The sequence below is a fragment of the Zonotrichia albicollis genome, chromosome 1 (genome assembly GCF_047830755.1).
Source record: "Zonotrichia albicollis isolate bZonAlb1 chromosome 1, bZonAlb1.hap1, whole genome shotgun sequence".
NCBI lineage: Eukaryota > Metazoa > Chordata > Aves > Passeriformes > Passerellidae > Zonotrichia > Zonotrichia albicollis.
This window is the reverse complement of record NC_133819.1, coordinates 59,905,135-59,931,228: the sequence shown is the minus strand read 5'-3', so window position 1 is coordinate 59,931,228 and position 26,094 is coordinate 59,905,135. Positions and strand designations below refer to the sequence as shown.

Genomic DNA, 26,094 nt, shown 5'->3' with positions numbered 1-26,094 from the left:
GTGCTTAGAACTTGATTATTAATCAAAAGTATCTTATACTGAAAGTCTCTTCCAAAAGGTTTTGACATAATTTTTGCTGTTTCCTTTTCTGCTATATTATTATTGTCATTGTATGTAATGGCAAGAAACAAACATCTTTTGTATGGTATTGCTGGGAAGGAGTCGGTATTTGCATAGTCTTTGTCATTAGAAAGATTTAAATCTTGGTAGCATGTAAACATATCTGTATTAAGAATAGCTGATTTATGATGTGTCTTTTTTGTTTTGTTTCTTTTTTTTCTTCCAATAGAAAACCGTTTCATCTCCAACTGTTTCACGCCTTACAGATACTTCAAAATTCACGGGTTCTCACAAAGAGAGGTTTGATGCCAGTGGGAAAGGAAAAGGCAGAGCTGGCCGAGAAGATCTGGTGGATAACTCAGGATATGTATCTGGTTATAAGCATGCAGGCACATATGATCATAAAGTACAAGGAAACAAGTAAGGCTGAGAGTTTACAACACAGAGGGGAATAGAGTATACATTTGTAAGGATGATGTTATGAATCCCACATGTTTCAGTTATTGTGAATGTTGAGACTATGTTGTCAAGAAGTTGTCTTCAGGAACTGGAACTGATTTCAACATCTGCTGAGCTACTTGCAGCACAATGCCACTTCATTACATTCCTCATTCATATATTGGCAAAAATAAATAAATATGTAGGTATAAAAAAGACATTATTTTGTTGAGCTTTAGGAAAAAAACCCAGATCAACAAACAACAAAGCCAAAGTCAAGAGCAGTTATACCACACTTTGTCAATTCAAGCAAAATAACTCAAACATTCCTTGGTGTTCAGTTGCCCTGATGATGTCAAAGAGAACCTCTTGAAAAGAGGATCTTTCGTAGCAGTCTTTCTTAAGAATATCCCATTACTTACACAGTTTCATTTGACTATTATTTTAGGGGTTTTTTTTAAATGTCTTATATGGAATCTAGCACTTCTCTTAAATAAACTATGGGGAAGTAAGTGGTAGTAATATACGAGGTTCTAGCCTGTGATTGTCATATACCACTTATTGAAAAACTGAAAAAAAACCCTATTTCTAGGACAATATAGGCTCTAAAGTATTTTATGTCAGCAGAAAGAGTTGGAAAATTCCAGCCCTTACTTTCCTTCTGTCTATACTTTGTGCTTTTCTTGTGTCTACTGTAGCATGGTTCTGACTGGCTGGATTTGGATGGAGCTATTGTAGTAACCTGAGAGGTGAGGAGCAAGACATGACTAAGAAAGTATAGTTAAGGATTTTCAGTCTGTTTTCAAGTTTGCACTGCCTCACATTGGAAGTGAAAAGGGCATTAAGCTAATAATACTTTAAAATATTGTTTATGACTTAATACTGCCAATCAGATTACTATTAAAGGAATGTTTTGCACATATGTTGGCACATAGTCCCTTTAAGCTCTAACATATGTAAGGAAAGCTTATGGCCCCTTGGAGTAAGGACGTATACAATTAATATCTATGTAATCAGGTGCAATTTTCCCTCAAAAAAACCCCAAATCATTATAACCATAAACTACATTTTATGGTTGATTCGTTCGAATCCAAGGGATTTGATTCTCTGTTCACTTTTGCTACCAGACTTGGGAATGATAGTATTGCTGGGAATGGCTTTCCAATGTTACCAGGAGAGCCAGTCCCAAAGGGTACAGGCAGCTGAGTGTGACCTAGCTGGGGTCCAGAATGCTGAAAGAAATTAATTGGAATAAAAATAACTTTTTTCAGTATTGGTTGACAAGGAGAGAAAAGGCCATTCTAATTTTCTGCAAGAGCTGAACAAGTACCTTGATGTATTACTCTGCTTCTCTAAAGTTATGAAAGATAGGATGTTCAGTATTCAAAACCAGCTCTTTGCAGTTCTGCCTTGCTTTGTTTCAAAAAGAGCTTGTGCCCTGATTTTCATGTTCAACTCTTAATAAAGGTTAATAGATGTATTGCTCTCCCTCCACCCGTACCAGCATCCCACTGAGAGTACATAAATGTGGGTGAGCAGTGTGTGCTGTCATGTGCCATGCAGGTGAACAGTCTGTATTTGGCCAATGTATGGAAAGAGAGCTCTGGTTTTCAGCCCTTACACTGTTCATGTTTTATTCTGCTGACATTGTGTGGTACCCTGTCCTGTAACTTTGTCCTCAGTGACCCTTTGAGCCCATACATCAGCCTAAAACCAAAACAATAGCAAACAAAAGGCAAGGACTTCCTTGTGGACTTGGACATCCTTTTGTTTGTTTATAATTCATTTTGATGTTTGTTTTTAAGCGGGAGGGAAGTTTGCCAAAACACAGCACATGCTCCTGAAGATTTAAATTGCTTTTCCCACAGATGACTTTGGTTACCTGTGAAGAGTTTAGGTGTATGTAAAGATGCTCAGGATGCAGTGTTCAGCTTTGTGAATCCTTTCCAAGAATTACCCAGTGTTCTGGAACAGTGAAAGGTTATCCACTATTGCATCGCACTGGGGACCTGCCATACTCCAAAGCAAAAAATAGGATAAACAGTGGCGAAATTATTCTGGCATGGTAGTAAACTGTCAAAATGTAAAGAGCCTTCTTTGTCACTGGTGCCTGGGCACCCGAAGATAGCTCCAGGGTAGTCCTAGTTTTTCTAATTAATAAAATGGCTGAGCCCACAACCCTTGATGAATCCTTCAGCTGAGTTACATGCAAAATCAGTGTCCCTGTTTTTCCTTTTGATTTTAAGACTTGACTAATAACTCACTGGTAACTGAAAAGTTCTGGACCCAGCCTCACTAAAGGGTGATGTCCAGCCTACTGCAGAGTCCAGGAGCACACTGTTGACCTGGGTCTTTGTTGCTAGCTATTGTCTGGCACACTGGGTGACACTTTTCCCAAATACAGAGTCTGTAATGCCGGAATGTTTCCATACAGGAGGAGTGATTGGTTAGGAAGATTTTAAGATATAATTAGGTTTTAAACTGTTGGTTCAAAGTGAGAGAGAGTTCAGCACACGAAGGCATGCAAGGGAATTGAGAGTGCGAACAGATCCAAGCTGACACTGTCTAGAAATTGAGCTGTAAGAGGCTGATGGAACAAGCAGAGGTTCTGCCAGAGTTTACTTTGCATTGCTTGTGCAGTATAAAATCCCTGCCATGAACCAAAAGCACTTTATTTATACCTATTGCAAAATTTGAAATTCTTTCAATGCCACAGTAAGCTTGGGATCAGAACCTGACAAGATGGTTCAGATAGCAGTATTTTATTTTGAGGAACACACTTCTATTTTCTACTTTGTTTCTACAGTATGATAGTTTTAAACCTCAAAGTGTTACATGAAAAGAAGTCATTCTGATGTAACAGTTGCAAAGGAAAGTTGTTACTGGGAAGATAGTAAAGGTTTTTCTCTTTTCCTGTGCTTGGTGTGAAAGATAATAGCTATGAATAAAAGCATCTTATGCAGCTGTGTATTAGGGGTTCACTAGCTACTTAAGCTCTTACTATTCCACTAATATTGATAGGAAATTAAAAGCCTAAATACTTGCTTGATATTAGCTTTTAAGTTCCAGGCCTGCTTGGGAATGAGGCAAAGTACATTTTCTTACTCATCTGCTATTCCCTCAACTCTCAGGGCAGTAAGTATGGCTTATACCTCAAAGATGACAGGAAAGGATAGCTGAGGAGGTGCCCCATTTTCAGCCCTTAGTGTGTTGTTGAGCATATTCTCTTCTGGTGCACCATGCTGAAGACTGTAACTGAACATCATGTCTGAAATGAGGACATGGGAACCTAATAAGATTTACTGTCCTCTCTCTTTTGGAGGCATCTCAATTGATTCCATCTAAATTTCCAGCTTGATTTTCAGCATCTTCCACTATGTAGCAGTGTCTTATGTGACATCTTCTATAAAACACTCTTGTTCCTAGTTGTCTTTGCTTTCATTACTACAGTAGGTGCTACCAAAAAAAAAGTGAGCAGAAAATCAGATAGCTTTTAGAAATAACTGCCTTAAAGAATAGACTCAAATTTCATTTAAATACTGTGGCAGTACACAATCCTTACCTGTGTGTCTACTGAAGCTTAACCTGACCATCAAAACCTGAGAAGACTGAGAGCAAGAAACTAAAATTCTTACTGAGGCAAATGAATAGTCATTACAAATAAGTTTCTAAAAATAATGTTGTTTTCAAGTAAAATATGCAGCGGTCAAAAGGGATTTTCTTATTAGGGCTTGCTTACTTATTCTGTTTAGTCACTCCATGAGCTTTAGTTCAGAGTTTCGCAGGGAGTTTTGCAACCATTAGTATGGAAGTATCAAAACTAAAAATGATTGTCCTGTTCTTTGTGGTTGTCAAAGCTATCACAATAGCTTTACTGAGAAGCAGACATTAAAAAACACACATAATTTCATGGGTCTTATATGAACAGTTGTAATTAATTGTAGTCAAATATTTGGAATCCCAAGGGAAATGTTGAATATTAGACTATAGACAAAATTTAATCCCTATTTTTTAAAACTATAATACTTCTTACCTCCTTTTTGTTTAGGGAAGAGAAAGGGAGATTTGAAAACTACATACATGTCACAGCTTATGTTTTTCATCAGCATAGAGATTGTCTTTCAAAGATACTTTGAATTGAAATATGTATTTTACTGACCTTTCCTAAACTAAAAATTCTGGCAATTGAATTTAAAAGTCTGACAAGTTTTTAGAATTTTACAAAGCTTTGTTCACAAAGTACCATTTCAGTCATCCTTTTTTCCCCCTCTATTGGCTCAATTAATATTTTATAGTAGCTGGAATTAGGCAGAACAAAAAGGCAAATGACTACTATGGGTTTGACTTGCAAGTGATAGATATCCCAGCCATCTGTAACCATCTGTTGAGAAAATCCTCATGTATATTCCTCCAAAACCAAAACTTTAAAGTTGTAATTGATAGGTTTTTTCCTTAAGACTTTTCATAGTTATGAAATAAATTTTAATTCTTTGTGCCTGCATGTATGATAGTCAAAACATAACGCTGCCTTCAGGGATGCATGTATTCTGGGGGCATGTGCCTGTCATCTGTGACTGAGAATTCTCTGTTTGCACTGGCCAAGAGCAAACCTTTTACCTTCATGATAGAGCAAATGTAATGTTGCACTGGTACGTGTTCTTTTAACTGACTGTCAGCCTTGCGTGTGTGCCAAAATAACTACACTTTTGTGTATGTTGTTTGTAGTGTGAATATTATGTTCTTGGTTTGTCACTTAGTTGGTATTAAGTAATGTAATGCACAAGACTTGTGTAGGTTTGTGTGTGTACACATGCTCTTTAGATCCAGCTTAAGTAATTAAACTGTGTAAATGTTGATGAAAAACTAAAATCTTATTAGGGCCAAGCTCTAGTCCTGCAGTCAATGCTGTTCAGCATGACTGGTTGGGAGTGTTGTCATTCTCCCTTCATACCATAAAGGTGAAGATCTAAGGAGGCTTTTATGGTTTTACCTGTCCACCCTCTTCTGAGAGAAATCACTCTTCAGCAATTCTAACATAGATTTAGTGTCACAAGAGGAGTTTCTCCATGGTGAGGAAGTAGGAGAAAGAGAAAGAGTGAAAGCAAGCTTTCCTCTGAGTGCTCTTAAGAAACCATTTAAAACTGTGCTCTGCATTTGCCCCACCTGAAGCAAGGTGACACTCACTGTGTAAACACAGAGGTGTTCATCATCTGTCAGTAAGCATAAAGCTGTGGTACAGTGAGATGGGAACAGGAAACAGGAGTGTCATACATTGCCTATGGACTCAAGTCTTGCTTAAACCTTTGTACAATTAAATACCAGAAGCATAACGACAGCTCTTAAACTTGTGTGGAATTCCTAAAGTCTGGAGTACCTCCAATTAATACATGTGTGCCTCCTGTATTTGAAGTGTTTGCCCATAAAATAGAATTTAACAATCAGTTACTCATTTTGTGCAACCCCAAAGTGCCCATTTGGCTTACTTAATATTACAGTCAGGGTTGTTCTTTTAAATTCTTCAGAATCCTAGGACTACCAATAAATCTGTAGTTGCTTTGATGCTGGTGCATTAAACTCAAAACCAATGCTTTGAATGATGTCCTAGCTAAGAATAATAAGAAGTAAAAGAATATTGCAGATAGAACCTCCATGTCTTAATTGTCCAAGTAATTTATTCTTGCAGGGAAAAATATCTGTTAATATATTTGGTATTTTTTTCATGTTTTTCAGTATATTAAACTTGGTATATTGCTTTAAAAACCCTATGGAGAAGGTGGATTTCAGAACAAGTTTAAGATACAACTCTTGACTTTGTTGTCAGAAAACACTTCAATTGGCTTATTTCATTCAAACTACTTGATCATCCACTCAAGGTAGACTTTGGCAAGAATAAGCCTGATCATAAACAAAAGGGGAGAAAATCCAGCCTCTTGGCTGAGTATCTTGGCACACATTTGCAGTTCTGGTAGTCTGAAACAATTTTTTTTTAAAGAAATTATCTTTTCTGTTCATGCACATGCACACTGGCACTATCTGGGGACATGGATATACATGAGGGCAAAACTACGGAAGAGACTTCTTTCTCTTTAAATCTTGCATTTAGAAATTGGCATTGAAATACCCAACTGACTAACTTGATTTGGAAAAATGATAAGCTGCTATCATATTCCATTGCAGCTAAATAGCCAATGAATTAATTTTCAAATACAGATATACAGCATCTCTTTTTTGTGAGTTACTGTAAAGCTTATGGCACTGTACAAAGTGAGTTTTGATGTAAACATTTCCAAAGACCTCAAAGATAATGCTCATAATTTGCCCTTACCTCCAGTTATCTTTATACAAGGTTTTTTTACAACTTTGCACATTTTTCAGGAAAAATCAGAAATACGAGTAAAGCTACACTCAACTAAATTAAAAATGTGCTCCTGAAAATACACTCAATTCATCCATTTTGATCTTTGCATTTTGATCAGGAGCTACATTATAGATGAACAACAAAATAAGAAAAAATTATGGCAGTCTGAATCCCCACAGTGGTAAATTATTTCAAGTTCCAGTTTACATCAGATGAGTTTCTGTATGCTTGCATTTGCTCAAATGCTATTTTTAAACAAAGTAATTAAATAATGTGAAATAATGCAGCCTGGGCTCTGTTAAATAGGGTTATATTAATGCAACTGAAATGCTGTGTATGTCTGTAATATTCAAGCTAAATATGTACTAGATCTTTACAAAGGCTTTGTGTAAAGTCACTTAACCTACAAACTGATGTCCTGTATAAAATCATGTTGGCAAGCTACTTTTTTTAGCACTGTAGTATATGAAAAAGTAAGATCATAGGCAAAACCAAGTTAGAGTGTGCAAAAAAGTGTGTTTATTTTTAATCTTTGTGCTGGGTTCAGAATATATCAGCTTTGGCAAATTCTTGCAGCAGGGAAATTTTTTTGTACAATGCTTTAATACAAAGTAATTTGTCTTTACATTCTTGTAAAGCAGAGAAATGGTCAATGTTGGATAAGTGTATTGAGGTTTATTCTTAGCAAGGTGTGATGTTTCACAGATTTAAATATTAGAGGAGAAATATATATTTATAGAGAAGTATAATTTTTGAATGAGATTGATTTTGTTCAGTCATAAACCATTTATTTATCCACATTATGCTTTATTCCTTTGCTAGCATGTTTATCAGTCCATGCTGTTCCAATATCCATTTCTAATTTGGTTTAGATGTTTTGATTCGTCATTTGCACAAATCTGAATGTGCATGCTGTCAGGACCTGATCATAAAGGTGGAAGGCAAAACTGTTTTGTCTTTGAGCTAGAGCACTAATTAAAATTTAATTGTTAAGCAGTTGGGATGTGGAGATAGGTCTAAACATGGTCTTCCTTGGAGCACTGTACACTATGATAAAAACCTTCAGTGAAGCTTAATAGTTTTTGTTCTTATTTTCATTTGTCTTTCATCAACCAGGAAGCTGCTGTGTGCTAATAATTACCTGCAATATTTATAATTGCAGGCATTGCAAACATTAACATGCAGCTGTACTAGCCTACTGTGTTCACTGTGAAATTTTCAACACGGTAAAAAATCTTACATGATCATTTAACTTTACAAGTTTACTTTTTCTCACTAATTTAACACTGAATCTTCTTTTCATTATTGCAAATGAACAACTTGAGCATAGCATTTCTAAATCTTAACTATAGTAAAAAAAAATGACCTAAGCAAAGATTTTTAACCGCTTGATGAAGGGGGCCAGGCACCATCCAGTGCAAAGCCCACTGGGCAAAATCTTATCCCCACTGCAGCCAGTTCCAAAATTCTTGCTGGTGTTAGCAAAAACAGAAACACCATCACCAAGGGGTTAATATGCTTAGTAACCATGACAAGAGGTTATGGGGGAGCACAACAGTGATTCTCTTATTTCCATGTCTTTGTTTCTGTTAATTTAAAACTACTACTCTTCAATCTTTAAAATAAGTAAAAGAAACTTGAAGGGGGGATCATATACTACTAGTTTGTACTAGGTTTTTTCAGGAAAAGGAAACAAATTTATATATATATATATATATGCAATATATTTTTACACTGTTTATTAATGCTAGAAAGTATTAAATGTATCACTTTATCTGTGTGAATGTTAAAGTAATGACAATGTTACAGATGTTTTAAACCTTTTGAAGTTGTCTTGTTAAATTCTAAACCCACATTAACAATGGAAAAGCTACTTTGTCTGCAACATTATTGTTGATGTTTTAGGGGAAAAGTTCAAGTGCAGCAGTTGTTTTGATTAGCCCTGTAAAAGCTTGGCTTGACAAGTTATAGTGAAATCCATATTTTAAACACCATTTTGTTAAAGCGTAGCTTCTCATAAAGTATGTTACTGCTGTTGACTGACTGTATAAAATTGTATTTTTAGTTGGTAAAGTGATCAATAAATGTGTTACTACATCAGTTCTGGCATTTATTGAGTAAATGATATTTGCTCATAAACTTTGTAAGCAACAGTTATTTTACAGTTGAGATGTTAATTTAGTTGCTGCTGAATTTATAAATTACATGAAAATACTCTCTGAATATTCAGCTGTCTGGTTCTGAGCAGAATTGATTTCTTCTTACCATTTATTTTCCTAGTTGGAATAATGACTAAAGCTGACCATTAATATTTTGAGAATTCTTGTATGATGCTTGAATAGCCATCATAATGGTAATCCACCAAATGAGATCTGTCATCAATGAAGCCATTTGTTCTTAACTAGCTACCTTAGATTGCTCCTCAGTGCAAAAGCCTGAGTTACTTCTCTCATCTTCTTTAAGTGGCGTTGAAAATATTTTACTTGTAAGGAAAGAAATTCTCTACATAGAACATTGTTTCAATGATGTTACATCCAAAATCAAATATGGACCTTCTGTTTGTAAATAACAACATCACTCAGCTTTCCAGTAGCAAATACCATGATTTTATTCAAGAAGCAGGAGGCTGAAGTATTTCACTCACAACATTGTAATAGTATAATTAATAATGTGACAAAACAAAAAGTTAGAGTGCTGCTCTAGAAATGCAGCAGTGTCAATTGTTAATTGACAAAATGAGCAGTCAGTTGCTAATCCAGTGGTTAGCAACTGCAAGGCGACATAACTGAATAGCTTACAGCTACCCTGTTTCTTCACCAGTTGTTCCCAAACTGGAAATGGTATTCCTTGTTCTCACACACTAGACAACCTTCTTTAGAACTGCCTTTTAAGTGAAATCTAATACAGCTGTGTCCTGAAATAGCTTTTCTTCCTGCACAGAGACCATGGACTGTGCCACCTATACTCCTTGTAACTCTTAGCATGTATGGGTACTGAAGCTGTAAAAAACATAGTGAAGCAGAACCTAAAGGAAAAATCAAATCCTTTACTATTCAAAAAGCCTTTAAGATAGGGGAAGATAGTACACTTCTGCCCTATGAGAATATAAGACACTAAGATCTGTATTTTCAAATGAGGTTTCGTTCTTTGGATTCCTCTAAGAAGGAAACTAAGATCTGTATTTTCAAAAGAGGATTCCTTCTTCCTTCAAAAGAGGATTTTTTATTATTTTCCTATAGGGCCTCTAGAAATGCCCACTCACCCTTACAGACCACTTTCACATCATGGCTTTAAAATGAAAATAACCCCCCTCTGCCAGGATGCGTTCTCTTTACTCCAGGAATACAATTATTTTTGCTAGTTTTCAGTCTGTGTAGCTACTCTTGCCGTAACTACGCGCTCCTGCTCTCGTGTCCATACATCACGTGCAGGCTGATCTTTCGTGGCTCTGTCAAGCTGTTCTACCACAGCCAGGACTGTACAGACAGAGGTGTCAAGGCAAAGGCTACCTCTGCCAAATCGGAGTCTTCAGGGGACTTAACCTGGTCTTCTAATTAGCCTTTTTTTTTTCATTTCCTTAGCCTCTATTTAACTCACGGCACCAATTCTTTAATAATGTAAAATAACTCAAGCATATTGGTCACATACTTATTGGTAAGTATTCATTAAATCCCAAGGTCACATACTTACTGGTAAGTATTTATTAAATCCCCTCTCATTCATCTCTTCTCCACAGCAATAGTGAACATGTATGGAAGGAACCAAAGGTAGGGATGTAGGTGGTCTGAGGAGGAACAAGCACAGGAAAACAGAGGGATAAGGAACTAGTCCCTGGTCCCTGCAGTTATTTGGTGATGTCCTGGATCTCCTAAGTGTGAGCTGCCCTGTCTCATTAAATTAAATATCTAACTATTTTCATGGGTGAGGGGATTCTCTGTTCTGTGTACATATGTGCTTATGGAGGTCTAATTGTTACCAGCTTGAGTCATACCGTGGGTTACAATAGTCGGTGTTACCTATGGTGCCAGCAACTGGAGTGGAATCTGTGGGTGTCAGGAACCCATATGCCTGTGGTGCTAGCAGCTGGGCCAAGTGAGGGCGTGTCTAGCACCATTTGGCTGCCAGCAGATACTGAGCTTAACCTAGACAGCAAGCAGGGGCTTTAGCTCAGTTACCAAAGCATTCTGGCTGGGCCAGATACATGTGTGTCTCTGAGACAGCTGGAAGCACATACCAGAGAGACCAGGCAGTCCATAACAACTACTGGGGAGGCTACAAGGCCTCATGACGTATGTCTCTACACACATAGAATTTGTGGGATAGTTACTCAGCTGGCTGCACATCCAGTCCCAGTTATTCAAGGGATCCAGTGTGTGCTTTAGGTGGGAAGGGAATGATGACATGGGACTGTCCCAGCAGATGAAGTGTAGCTGTGATCTTCATAGACTTGCATGTCCAGATTCCAGCAGCAGGGGAAAACAGTGATCCAGGCACTAGCCATTGGATAGGCTGGCTGGAGGGAATCTCATTAAATATACGCGTGTTTCCTGACCAGCCCTTCATCCTGCTCAGCCATAGACAGGTTATTGGAACCAATTTTGGTTTTTTGGTGGTGCTGGCTTTGTTTATTTTAAGTGTGGAGGATTTCTGTCCATCAACATTACCATTATGAAACAATGCAATGGCGCTCTATTTGGTTTATGCATTTATACTTTATTATGCAATGGTATCTTATTTGCAATGGTACTAACATCTGTTGTTGCCTGTATTGTTACAAAAATGTTGATTTGTTGTGTTTCTTAACTGATAATAGCTCCTATTAAATTGCTCAATTTGAGTCTCAAGGCATGTGCATGTCTGCTATTTCTTGATAGAAATTAAAGTTCTTTACATTAAAACAATTCAAGCAACCAATTTTGTTCATTACCCCATCTAAATTAATTTTTTTAAATATTTCCTTTCAGTAGTATTTTGGTAGGTTTATTCTATTTTAGTACTACTAATTTGAACTTTTGCCTCAAACCAAACACTTTAAAGGAACATTTCTTAGTAGTTTCTTAATGGAAAAAATTCTTGTAGTCATACACTGACATTTATTCAGTGAGAGTAGGTTTCATATGTTGACGTCACTGGACCAGATGGGGTATAAAATATGAAAAGTAAATACAGTTTTTTTCATATAAGATTAAAATTTCTTATATGTCTATATGTAAAACATATCTATATATCTAGATATCTAGATATATCTACACATATTGAAATTGGTATAAAATGTTTCCCATTATCTGAAACTCCATCTCTGTTCTTAGGTACTATCGGTAGTATGCGGTGATGTTGTATGTTAATTTTGGGATCCTGCTTTAGCTATTTGCCATGACTCAGAAATCCTGAAGGATGTAATCTTTTACTTAAGTAAATCTTGTCTGCCTTAAAACAGATCACAGTGTCTTGTCCTCCGTGCCTTCTCATTCTCATCATCCTCATAAACAGCGCTTGACAATGGCTTTCATCTTGAGCTGTGTCTCATTCTGCTCTTTGTAGTTTCTTGTCTGTTTGCTCTGTGATGTCCCACTGTATGGGGAAGGAAGCACCCAAAAATGGTAAATGCTTCTGGTCAAAAGGAATGACAGAAGTCAGAGGGCCCACAAAGTTTTATTAGTAAATTACACACATGGCATGGAAATTGATATGTTAGTCCCTGATCTACTCTGTATGCCAGCAGTGGGTTTTGGGTGAAGGGGTAGGGTCAGAGGGAAGAGAGAAAGGAAAAGATGAATTAAAGAGGGGAACAGAACAAGAGAGATCATCTCTTTGGCCAATGGGATGTGCGGAGTCTTGAGGGTGTGTGGCCTGGGATTGATGTGAATACCTTTTTCCAGAACAGTTTTGCCTGCCCTGAGGACTGGTTTCTATGCAAATTAGTCATCATTGGCAGACTGTTCTTTCAGACCTATCTGGACATAGTTTGGAGGGTCACAGAGGTCTTGAGTGGTCTCATATCCTCCTGCTGGATTTGCTCTTGGTTGACAGTTCATGCCTATTTCTTCACTGATGCTGTCTTTTGTTTGTTGTGCCTCCAGGGAGTAAAACAAGAATGTTTCTCCCTGCTCTACCTCCACATGGTCCTGTTCTCCAAGCAAATTCTTTGTTCTTGGTACAAAACCCCATGGCTGTCCAGTTATTGGTGTTTGAGACATACATATTACCTCCTTATTGTCTGGGCTTCTACATACTCCTGGGCCCTAGCTTGATCTCATTTAAACATTACCTGAGATAATTTTGGACCAAGTGGTGTTTCTGATTCTTTCTAGAAGTAACAGAGATTGTCTTAAAAATTTCATTTTAACCAAAATTTTTACTTCTTTGCAGAAGTAGACCATATAACAACTCTTGTTCTAATTACTGGATAAGTAGCTGTTTTCCTCAGATATTGTATACCAACCAGAATGCCATTAATTATTATTGATACCATATGTTAAAGTAAGAACACTTTATGATGTTGCTAAATACAACTGCATGTTAAACAAAAGACATGAATTAAGCCTTATCTATGATAACTTAAATATTTTTTCACCCAAGTAATGGGGTTATGAGTTTACTCTTTGGAAACAAGTAAAACCTGTATTTCACGGACCTGTGAAAGGGTAAGCCTTTGGCAGGATGTTAGAAAGAATCCAGTAGGTGGTACACAAAGCATAGGAGAGACAGGCAGTGTTTTGGAGACCTAACTGCCACCTGGAAACTGTTTTCAGTTAAAAAAAGAAGTCATCACAAAGAATCAAAAGTAACCCCAAAATCAAAGTTTAAAATCTTTGATAAAAAGCCTCAGTTGGAAATCCAGGATACAGGCAAATTTAACTTTGCCAGTGAAAGTCTTCTATGCAGATTCTATGCAGATTCAATGACTACATCTGGAAGAAAACCAAACCTTACTGCTAAAAAGACAAAACCCTTTGTCCTAAAGCCTGCACAATATGATATTGCTAGAGTAGAGCAGGGTGAGTGTGAACTACCAAATACCTAATGCATGACATTGAGCTGAACCCTAAAGGTCACATCCATTTCTCCTATCACACAGGAGGAAGGAAAAGGCTTGTGGATCAGTTCCCTGTCATTTCCACCACAGGATATGTGTCCTTTATGTCCCATGTGACCTCGAGATACTCTTCTGCACAGCCCATGTGCATGTCTTCTTCCACAACAGCACCTCCAGTTATTAAATTCCCTTATTTTTACCTGAGCCGTTACCTCCCTGTGCTGTGGAAGCACTATCACTCACACTGCTTGCTAAGCAAGAGGCAATTTTTGGCCAGCATGCACAAATCTTAGCCAGCCACTCACCACAGGTATACACAAATGACTAAATGACTAAAGACTGCAGCCTTTTTATCTTCAGTAAAGACACTATCAGAAATTTCTATACCTGTTCTTGTGTTGGTCATCTCTGTGTTGCAACTTCCATTTTATAAATTGGAGACATCAATCATCATTTTTTCTGACTTGCGGTCTGTGTCATTTTTCACTACAGTTCCGCCTGTGACTCCACTAATCCATATTACATCTTCAGAAAAGGATGTAAATGAAAGGCAATTACGTATTTGATAATTTTCCAACACCATCTTCAGAGAAGAAATCAAATTTAAAATACTATACTATATAACTTACTTGTATCTTAGTTAAAATCATAAAATAACTCAGGCTGTAAGGGACCTCTCCATGTCCTCAATTGTCCAGCTTATGCTTAAATGAGCTCTCTAACTTCAATGTCAACAAAGCTGCTGCACAGTGTTCTGTTGAGTCATATTTCAAAATCACCTCTAGGTGCTTGACCAGTGGAAAAAATCCTTTTTTCATGTCCAGCTGGAATTGTCTTTGTTGCCATGGAAATGTTAACTGCCTCTTGTCATTTTACTGTGTGTGTTGGTGAAAATCTGGTTTCATCTTTCCATATGCCCCCATGTGAAAGAAGATAATTAGATTCCCCTCCTCCTCACTTTTCCCTAATTCTTCTCCGGAGTAAACAAAACCATATCTCTCAGCCTGTTCCTAGTGTATGTTCCAGCCTATACCATCTTCTCTGGACTCATGATTTATGACCTCTCTTTTTCGTGGGGAACCCCAAAGAGGAATACAGTACTGCCTCATAAGTGTTGAGTAGAAGGAAATAACTTCTTCTCTCAATCTGCTCTTGTTAATAAAGCCCAACTTGCACTGCAGTCATGGTCAACACATTACCCAGGAAAAGCCCAAATTTTCTGCAGAGGTGGTACATAACCTGTCAGATCCTGCAGCTACTGCAAGGTTTTATTCTACCCAAGGTACCACTTTGCATTTGTCTTTGATGAACTCAATTATGTCTGCCAACTTCTCAAGCTTGGTTAAGTTCCTTACTAACAGTAAGCCATGTCCAGTTTGTTCTTTGCTATACATTTCTAAACACGAAACTCCTTTCAATTTAGAAATTATCTTGTTGCTTTGGGATTGTAATAGGAAAAGTAATGTAAATTTACCCAGAATACATTTATTTGGAATAACTTTCTCTATTGACTCACCTTTTTAAAGATATCTGTAGAATCACATGATCATATTAAAAAAAAACCAGTTATAACTGAAGGTGATGGCCCTGAATATAAGTTGATGAGTCTACTTTAGACACCTAAGTTTGAGCATGCTGAGGAATGCAATTTTAGTAAATGACAGTGGTTTTTTCTTGTTCCACAATTTTCTGACTGCGTGTCCAGAAAAACAAGTTCCTAAGGTGAGCAAGAATAGAGATTTTAGGGTTTATGGATTCGCCATGTGAGAAAGTTCTACATACAACAGATGCTGGAGAGACATTTCAGCTGAATAAAAACTAGACAACACAAGTTCTTGTTAGAAGGTTTATATTGCTTAACTTTCTATGTGCTACCCATAGCTTTACAGAAAGGAAGGTGATAAAAGTATTTCAGACAGTGACAGGTCTGGTAAAAATTATGTAAAGCCATTATTTTATTTACAAGTAAATCATTATGAGAGCTTTTAAAATGTAAGACTAAAAGCCTGATGAGTTAGCCATCTCCACAATTAAAATCAGATGGCTAAAATAAGCCTAAAATAAGCTAATTTAGAGCAGTTAATGGCAGCATGGTTTGCTGAGAACAGCTCAGAAAGCTGCAATCTGCTAAGTAAGAAGGAGACAACAGAGCACTGCTTATCTGGAAAACACTGGGGCAAGCTAAAAATTATATTCTGCCTGTATTTATGTGAGCATACATATAAAAAAATATAAAGTTATTTTAAAAAATCACAGAAATACATTAAAAACAAAATACTAAAATTACTCTAATTGTAATTACTATATTCTAATAGTGTATCTTGGCATAACAAAGTGATAGTGCCAAAGCTAACATTCAAAACATAAAATAAATTTGTTTTTTATTGACGAAGTGGTGCTTAAAGGCACAATATGCAGTTACATAAACACAAAGAACCAACAGAATGGAAATTTAAATGCAACCAAAGAACACTCAAACCAGGTATTTCAAAATAGCAGACCCATTCTGAATATATCAGAAATCCTTTCTCCTCTATGCTAACTAGATATTCAGTTCCCAAAATGCTTGCAAACCCATTCCACGTTTCCAAACAAGCTAGCAGGAACATATGATGCTAGTGTTGAAAATTAATGTCTTAACGAGCCCACCAATGACGTATGAATGTCAAGAGACTAATTGATGACAGAGAATGCCAGCTGAAAAGGTGCCTCCAAAAGTGAATTAATGCACAAGAAACTGATAAGACTTGTTAGATGTCTCTGCTATATCTGTGCTGCTGAGCATGCTGCAAGACAGCTATTTTTAAATGAGACATGTGATGTACCAGAAACATTCCAACCACTGAAGCATGAAGCTGTATGTAACCAGTTCACCACACTGCAAGGCTGCAGTACTGTATGTGTCTTTCCAAAACATTTAGGCAAAATTCAAATGTTGAGTGAAGTCTTGTAGGTTTTGTAAGTATTTCACTACAGGTTTTTCCTGAACTCACCTAACTGTACTATTTACTTTTGAATGAAGCTCAAACTTCTGTGACAGCACTACAATATCACTGTTTCAATTAATGCATTTGTACCTTCAATTGTTTGATTCTGTTTCTCAGGAAAACCTAATTTTAATGCATTATCTGTATTAAACTGCACCAAAGATGCATTTCACTCAATTATCACTCACTGGACAATCATCTACAATAGGAAATTATAAAATTAGGACTTGTACAAGTGTTCAAGTCAGGAAGTTTGAGCAATGCCCCAAAATCTTTAAGATTTGATTGATAAACTGTCTTTTAATTCAGCAATGTCATGAATCAATACTGAGGTGGGTAATAAATGTTAATGAAAAATAAGTGTAGTCAAGATAGCATTTTAGGACATGAAATTGATGCTGACATAGTAACTGTATACAAAACCTTGACAAATAATGTAAATCTAGCCATTTTTCAGAGGAAAGAAGATTTTAAATTTTTTAAACTCATGTGTCATGAAAAGGTTACTTTGTGATGGCCATTTTGAAATAATTCATTATGTTACATAAGTTGCTGAAGTTCGTCTCCCATTGACAGCACATGTTAGAGCTCTAAAGGAAGCATTAGGAACAAACTTGCTGACTTTATGTTAATGATACTTTTGGAATATCTAGGAATACAAAGAAAGCATGACAAATTTAGACCAGCAACACGCAACAGCAAGGCATGTAGAAAATTTAGTTTAGTATTGAACAATTATAATTTTTGGCAATAGGCTTTGTGGCCAAAATTGATGACTAATGTCAATAGCATTGGTACTTCATGTACAACTAGGAAAGCTTCTGAATACTGTTTGAATGTGATAACTGTCCTTTAACTTAGTCTTACACATGAAATAATGCGATTTCATTCATACAAAGGTAAGCATGCAAACTGTCTGCTTTGAAGTTTGGTAACAGGGAAGATTGAATAACAAAGTTTACTTGCAAAAAATAGTACAGAAATAACTATACAAAAGTCACAGAAAACACAAGGTTTCACAGTTTATTTGGTTTCCACTCCAAATATCCCTCTTGCAATATTGTTTAGTCAGTTAATAGTGTTAGTTATACTAGTAACTATTAATAGAAGTAGCTATCTTCACTGTGGCCTTTGATATCAGTGATAAAGCAATAAACTACAATATGGATGACAGATGGAAGTTTACAAAGTAATAATATGGCAATTTGTTTTGCAGCTCTGAAGACAATTAAAAACAGTCCAGCTTCCCAGGGGAAACAGAGTCTAGTTTTCTTCCCTGATGCTACTGTGAGCACAAGATCAGACAACATTTCCAAGGAAAAAAAAAATAAAGCTGTCACCTCAAAAACATTTGTGTATACCATCAATTTGTGAGATTAGTGGATTCCTGTGAATAGCTGTGAATTAATCAAGTCATGTCCTCATAGGACAGTAATATAAAAGCTTAAGTGTAAAATATAGTATTGTTTTATATTCCCTGAGTTTTACTTCGATGCCTACTTCAAAACAACTGTAGTCTGAACTAATTTTATATTTCCAGAGTAGAGTCTGGAGTAATAGAAATTTGGTATTTTACAGAAGCCAGAGTAGCCCAAAGCAAGAGCCTTTTTATTTAGATGAGCATAAAGTTAGAAGAGAAACAAGACTGAATTACAAATTCTGTTCTCCTTTAATATTGGCATTCATCAACCTGAGACTGTGACGTGCCAAGACAACCTGATCTAAAAGCTCACATACTCTGAAAGAGAGAGAGATGACAATACTTTCCCCCTGTTTTTTCATTCTCTTTTTCATGCTTCCAATCAGAGGTCGCCAGTACACATATTTTTTACCTTGCACAAACTCCTGTGTTCTCTGGATTCCTCTGTGAGCTCATGTCACGTGTCAACTTGCCAGAAAACAAGTGGATCAGGAAAAAGAAGATTCTCTTCTCTGCTAGATTAATGAACTGAACTGACTTGAAAATTGCCTGATGACTGCCAGAGGGACAGCAAAGGAATATGCAGGACTATGTGGCCAGGAGCCATGGATCAGGGAGTGAGGTAGGATCTCTGCCATGACAAGGAGGATGCAGGAATAAAAACTATTCTTTGCTGCATCAGCAAGGCATTCTTTTCACTCATTTTTTTTCATGAAAATATTCTCATTGTTACAAACTTGGAAAAAAGAATGGTTTTATTTTTGTAGTACCACTGCAAAAAGCTATAAAAAGTAGAAGTAAAACTAGCAAGTTTCATTTTAATTAAAAAAAAATCTTAGTGTAATGCATGACAACCAGGTTTTAAAGGATCATGTGAAAACTAAGCGCTATTTCTCCTTTTCCACTTCCAGTCAATCGTTCAAGTTCTCAAACCATTTTTTACATTATATCTCTTGAATAAAATGTGTTTTATCATTACAGTTACCAGTATTATTAACAATATCAGGTGTTTTATCACTACAGTTAACTGGAAAGCTGGTCCGGCTGAAAGATAACCAACTGGAATATTTTTTGGTGTTCAAATGTATATATAAATTCTTTTCTATGTATTTCAGCCTTCAGCCATACAAACGTCTTAGTGTTTGTGACAGGAAGCAGCAGATACATTTGTTTTGTCAGCTTCAGTTAACATACAGACTTAATTGCTATCCCACCTGAGTCAGAAAAACTTCAGAAGTACTAATATAGTGATGTCTTTTTTTCAATAAAAAGACTTAAGTAGCTAAAATAACCCTAGAACAGAAACTGATGCCTTTTCCTTGGTCGTAAAACTTAAGAGTCAGACACGGTTAAGGGGTAAAGGGCTTTTACTTCAGTATTTTGAAAGGATCTTTATGGTGCACAACTTTGCCAAGTTGGAATGTGTTGAAATTCACACCCCCATAAAACATGCATACAGTTTTACAGACCTTGCAAATTAGCATATTTAATAAAGATGCCTCAATGAGAGGCTTGAATGAATAGCATTGATATCTCCCCATCCCGAAGAACTCCCCCCTTGGAGGGGCGTAATCCTAATTTACAGGATGTATTTTACTGCTTGGTTTCTCAAGACAGAGTAGGGCCTTCCAGCCTCCAACTGCGAGGCCTCTGGGATGTTTGGTCTAACAGAATACCAGGATTATGCTGAATTATCAGATTTAAATAATTACAAGTATGCATGCTAAGAGTGCTGAAGATACAAAAAAGGTATATAAAATATTTATTTTAAAAACAGCAAAAAGTCATCATGGCATCAAAACAACTATTCAGGATCCCTATATTAAGCACCTGGGATTCCCATGATGCTACCAAGAATTCTGTGATTTGCTGTGTTCGACTTCCTGTGAAATCATGTTTGCTATTAAAGAGAAGATCTTTCAAGTGTTGTCAGTTCAACATGCAGAGGCAATATGTTGTTCTGCATGGTCACCCACTGGTGCAATATAATCTTTGCGAAAGGAAAAAAGTTTGAAATACTTATCCAAGCTCTAAATCTACTTCACTCAGACTACTGCCAAAGGCTGGTTTGTTTCAGGTGCTCATTCTGAAATACACTAAATCCATGCATGCATTCCAAAGTGCCTTTTGAATAGCTACAGGAAAATAAGTTTTAGATGCTGATGGATCAAGTGCAGAAGTACAGTTATCACCTCAGCATGAAACCTACCCACTTCTTAGGATACATGTCTCAGGAATCACCACCTTATTTACAGTGATATGTTGTAACTGAATTAGGCACTGAAAGTCCCTAATTTCAAAAGTGTTACTATTGCAATGTTGCTATGCTCAGCTAACCCTGTTCTAACCTTGTCTTCCATAGGCTTTCAAGACTTGGTGTGTATTAGTTACATCTTTCTAAACTCTAGCTGTTAAGAAAACTCCAACCAACCAACCAACCAACCAACATCCTTACCTCCAAACTAACCAATGCATTATGAGAGAGATCTATCAGAGAATTATCAGAGAATTTCAAAAAGGAGTAATTTTCTCCTGTGAGAAAGGAGCAAGGATGGTGTATCACCTACTTCAGATAAAAAGGGCAGGCCAGGTTGGGGCATGACTGGGAACATCCATAATCTCAGCATATTTATAAGAAAGGCAGGTAATATCTTCTAGACATTTTAGCACTTAATTGGGTTAATACAAAACGCATGATGAAGCTATTCTGCAGTATATCAAGAATTTGGTATTAAACAAAAATAGGAAAAGGAAACTTTAATTTCTTGTTGCTGTTTGAGGGGCTTTTTTGGTGGTTTCTTAAATGGCAGTAATACTATTGCAAAAGGATGCTAAAAAGAACGATTACATCTTTCAAATGCCACTTAATATGAAACCAGCCCTTGCTCAATACTCTGCTTATCTACTCTCCAAGACAAAATAACCTCTATGCTTCCAGCTTTTCCTTGAAAACAAGTATTTATAGTAGGTGCATATTATACAAATTAAATCACTCTTATATACAGGGAAAACACACATCAGGTACACAAATCTGAGTTTGATCTTCCTTAGGAAAGAAGCTATGGAACAATAAAAACTCAGTTTCTAAATATATTAGGGTTTTGCCCACAAAGAACATTTTAGATGTGTCATATGAGTTGTTTCTTTTTTTTAATGTAGAGGTAATTTATAAGAGAGAAAGTTGATTGTGCATTCCCTGGATGTTGTGGTGATCTTGGGCCTATCTCTGCTGAACTCTGTATTTATGTAGGAACAACTGTAAAGCAAATTAATACAGTGCAGGAAACATCCAGAGTAAAATCTAGCCAGAATACAAGAAGCAAAGAATGTATTTCTAAACTGGGAACTCCTACTCTCAGTCTGTGTATCAGGCATTACCTTTATCCCTCCCCTGATTTAACTCCACATGTAGCACTTTCTTTTGTGAAGAATTTATAAGCCTTAATGAGCTTGGTTTCCATATCTGAGAATGCTGTTTCCAAGTACCCTGGGATATTAGATCATTACATAATTTTTGAAAACTTTCAGTTTTCATTAAATTATGAAAAACACTTAGTATTTCACATTACTCAAAGTTCAAGAAATAATTCAAAATTTCCTGAAGCATGTCAGTGGCACATCTAAATTAAGTTAGCTCTTAAAGTCAGCTGCATCCTGGGCTACATCAAAAGTGTTGTGGCCAGCAGGTAAAGGGAGGCGATGCTTTGTTCCGGCGAGATCCCACCTGGAGTGCTGCTCTGGGGTCCCCAGCACTGAAAAGACATGGACCTGTTGGAGTGATTCCAGAGAGAGACTACAAAAATTATTAGAGAGGTGGAACCTCTCTCCTCTGAAGAAAGACAGAGAGTTGAGGTTGTTCTGCTGGAGAAGAGAAGGCTCCAGGGAAAGTTTTTGTAGCCTCTCTGTACTTAAAGGGAGCTTATAAGAAAAATGAGGACAGAGTTTTTACCAGGGCATTCTGCAATAGGAAATGGGGACAAAGTTTTAAACTAAAAGAGGGTAGATTCAGACTACATATAAGCAGGACATTTTTTATTATGAGGGTGGTGAAACACTGGAATAGGTTTCCCAGAAAGATGGCAGGTGTCCCACCCCTGGGAACATTCAAGGGCATGTTTGGCCAGGGCTTTGGTCAAGTTGAAGATGTCCCTGGTCCTTGCAGGGTATTGGAGTAGATGCATATTAAAGGTCATCCTTTAAAGGCCCAACCATCACCCTTCTGTGGTTCTATGATCTACTAACAGAGGTAAAGGTAAGGTCAGCTCAGCCAAACAAAATAACAGCTGCTGCCACTACCTGCAAAGAGATTAAAGGAGTTTGGGAACCAATGGAAATTCGTATGCAGGAATTCCAAGCCTTCTGGCATATTTAAAGCAGACAGGTAAGGCAACCTGAGGGGTTTTTACCCACAGCCTACAGTTGGACACTTTTAAATCCTGCTCCTCCCATATCAACCTTCCTTCCGGGTATGTTCTCCTGTTTCTTTATTCTGCATTGACTCTGGTAGTAATTTAATAAATTTTCATGGAATAACAGACAATTAAACCAGAATTATGCAAGAACTTTTTGCTGTTTTACCAAATTAATTGCAATACTGCATGAGATAATAAGCACCAGAGATGCTGCAAAGTAGAAAGATACAGCACTAGAAATGAGGAAAAGAGAAGAGCAATGAGGAAAGACAACAAAAACCAAACACCCCCATATATCAACTACCTTTTAGCTTACCATATTAAGAAATCAAATTTAAGAGCAAATTTAAGAGCATGTTTCTTCTAGTACTTTTATGTGATATATGTACATCTGACTAAGAATTTACACATTCTGATTTTGTAGAGATTTATATCCCTTGAGCACACAAAACAAACTACAGCCTAAAATGCAAGGTGCCAAGGAACTTAAATGAATCAGCAAACTATACCTATTCTGGCATATGGTGTACACAGCAGCTAAAAATCGGTGTTCTTGAGTGGTTGGGTTTTTTTCCTGATGACTCTTGACCAACAAAACACTATTTGTATTTTCTTCTGTTTGGAACGTGTTTTGCTTGCTACATTTGTAGGCAAAACACAGAACAGTGCTTACGATTAAATATTCAGACAGGACAGTTATCTGTGGTGCCAAAACCCCAAACCTGAGTTTAATGGTCTGCTGACATGAACCACTGCGGTGTCATTTCATCAATGCACGAATTGTTGGTCAGGGGAAAGTGACACCAATTAATTTTCCCGTTATTGCAGTAACAGCGGTCACTCCGGTTTGCAGCGAGCGGGAGCCGAGGGAGCGCTGGGGCAGCACGTACCCGTCTCTGCCTCCGCCCGCTGCGAGGGGCTGTGTGCGGGCACGCCGCATCGGCCGCTCGCTCCTTGCCGCTTCCCCTCCGCCCCTCACGGCCACTGCCGGCCGGAGCCGCCGTCTGCCCTGCGGCTCTGCGCGCACCCGGCCCCGCTGCGGGGATGGGCGGGCTCCGTGCAGGCCGGGGAAACGTGTGGGCTCGCGATGGGCGGGAATGGGCCGGGAGCGGGGCCCAGGTTCCGGGCGGGAAACGTGAGCGGCCCGGTCTGCGCCCTTGGAAGCTGTCGGGCCTGGGACGACGCTTCCTGCTCCAGCAGCAAACTGGGCCGGTGCCAGTCGGTGCGGCATCCCTGCGCTCGTCCTCCCTTCGACACACGTGCGTGCTGCCCTGCTACCCCTTGTAAACTGTTCACTTGAAATGTTTGGTTTATTGGTGGTGAGAAGGTAATTACATTCTGTGGTAAAGTTGCGTTATGACAAAAAATAAAATATCTTTTAACTTGATGGCCTTCCTGAGTTCTTTAACTGCTGTGAGGACATTTTGAGCTGTAATATGTGTATGGTCTGTGAATGCAGCCGATCAGGTTTTTACAAAGTTTCAGTTTAAAACAGCAAACTTACACCCAGTGTTTGTGAAGAAGTCCATAATGTCCTCTAAACTGTAACCAGATTGCATTGCTATCTTCAGCCTTGAAAGCCTCTTGTCTTTTTACCTGCCCATACTGCCAGCCTTTTAAAAAAAATGATATAAAACTCTCTTGGGCACTGATTGTCTAAATGGTTTTATCTCTGTTGATCTTCCCAAAATACTTACATCATGTTGATTATGAATCTGATATCTTTTCTTTAGCATAAATAGGGAGTCTTTCTGTTGGATTAATGATAAAGAACAGATAAAAAGCTTGAGAAGTGGTGAATTTCTTAAACAGAAGAGAAACTAAATCTCCTCACAAGATATGATCTTCTCACATTATCTTTGGCCTTAAGAACTGCTAAGTGTAAAATCTGTAGAGGTACTGTGAATTGGGACAGGAGAGCCAGAATGTATGTAGTTATGTTAATGTGCAGATGCACTTCTATAACTTGAAGTGAGGATTATATAGTGTATGTTTGGCTGTTTATGATTTTTAATGGATATTAGGAAGAAGAAAGAAAACAGACTCAAAAGAGAAAAGTAGCTGCAACAAGAATATCCATCATGGTGTTAAATATCTGACTTGTGTGCTTTTTTTCTCTTAATTCCTATACATTAAATAGCACTTTTATTTGGATTATACTCATGTCACTTGAAATACCTGTCTAGCAAATCCAAACCCACAGTGTCATGGTTTGACCAGGAAGAAGTTGGGAATTCTGGGAAGCTGTGGTCAAACCAATGAAGGTTTTGGGTTTGAGACTGGCGTCCGGTGTGGCCAGTGGGTTTTGGACACACCTCCGAGAATACACAGGGGTTAAAAGCAGGGCACTGCCCTGGCATTTCCTCTTTGGACCTCGTAGGACGAGGAGTTCAGATCTCTCCCCCGTCCGGCCCGCTGCTGCTGGGCGGGGGAGGGGCCAGCCATGCGGTAAGGCCTGGACAGAGATGGTGTTGAGGGGGCTTCGAGGATGGAAGGGTGGGGGAGCCCCAAGAGACATCGGGCAGCCAGCCCCCCCCCCCCCCCCCCAGGAGAGCAGCCAGCGAGAAGGGGGAGGAAGACTGCCCGGCCGCAGCGGCAGCGTGTGGGCAGCGTGCGTGGGAGCCGACCGACAGACAGAGACTGAAAACTTTTAACCCTTTCTTACATGATTGGGGCCTTGCGAAAATGCTAATCCTCCTCGAAGCTGAATAAGAAGGGAGATGAGAGATGATATGAGATAAGAACTTTGGCCCGGAGTTTGTGGAGATGATTGGATGGGGAGAGATGATTTGGAGTGGCCTTTTGGCTGGACGTTTTCTTGTAGCCATGGACTCAGTTGTTCCTGTGACACAGACTGCATTTAGGGGGAGGCAGTGCCTCAAAACCAGGAGGGTTCATTTGTGAGGACCCCCCGGCCCCAGGGGGTTGGAAATATATGGGGGGGACAGTTGTCCCAAAAGCAGAGACTGTGCCTTTTTGGAGTGAGACAAGGCATCCTTGAAAGACCACCCTAAAAGCAGCTCTGATCCATGTCTCGGTGGTGAGAGCACTGAGCATGGAAGGAACATGTCACAAGCGGCAAATGGACTTTCCGGGCGGTGCCAAAGTGACAAGGAAGCATCCGGGATTTCAGTGTGTTTCCAGAAGCCTATGGAACAAGAAGGACTCCGTTCCTCTTCATGAACTGCAGTTTGAGTATACTAAAGTGTCGTGCCAGGCTGGGCAGTTGGTATTTTTGAGAGAATGTATTGGATTGGGAAAGTCAGGGAGTGGGGAGGAGGAAAAGTGGTTTTTGTAAGGTTTTCAATTTTTTTTTCTTTTCCTTATAGTCTTTCCTATTTTTTCCCTGTAGTTTTAGGTAATAAAGTGTTATTTATGTTTAA

General features: G+C 38.1%; 1 protein-coding gene across 2 annotated transcripts in view; it reads left to right on the top strand.

Annotated features, from left to right (window-relative positions):
* Positions 1-26,094, top strand: part of TPPP (tubulin polymerization promoting protein) — an 82,368-nt gene extending 56,274 nt beyond the window's left edge. For both annotated transcript variants that reach the window (XM_074542199.1, XM_074542196.1), the window contains exon 4: positions 290-26,094. In XM_074542199.1, coding sequence (XP_074398300.1) covers positions 290-484 — 195 coding nt within the window. In that variant the 3' untranslated portion in view covers positions 485-26,094. The remainder of the gene's footprint in view (positions 1-289) is intronic.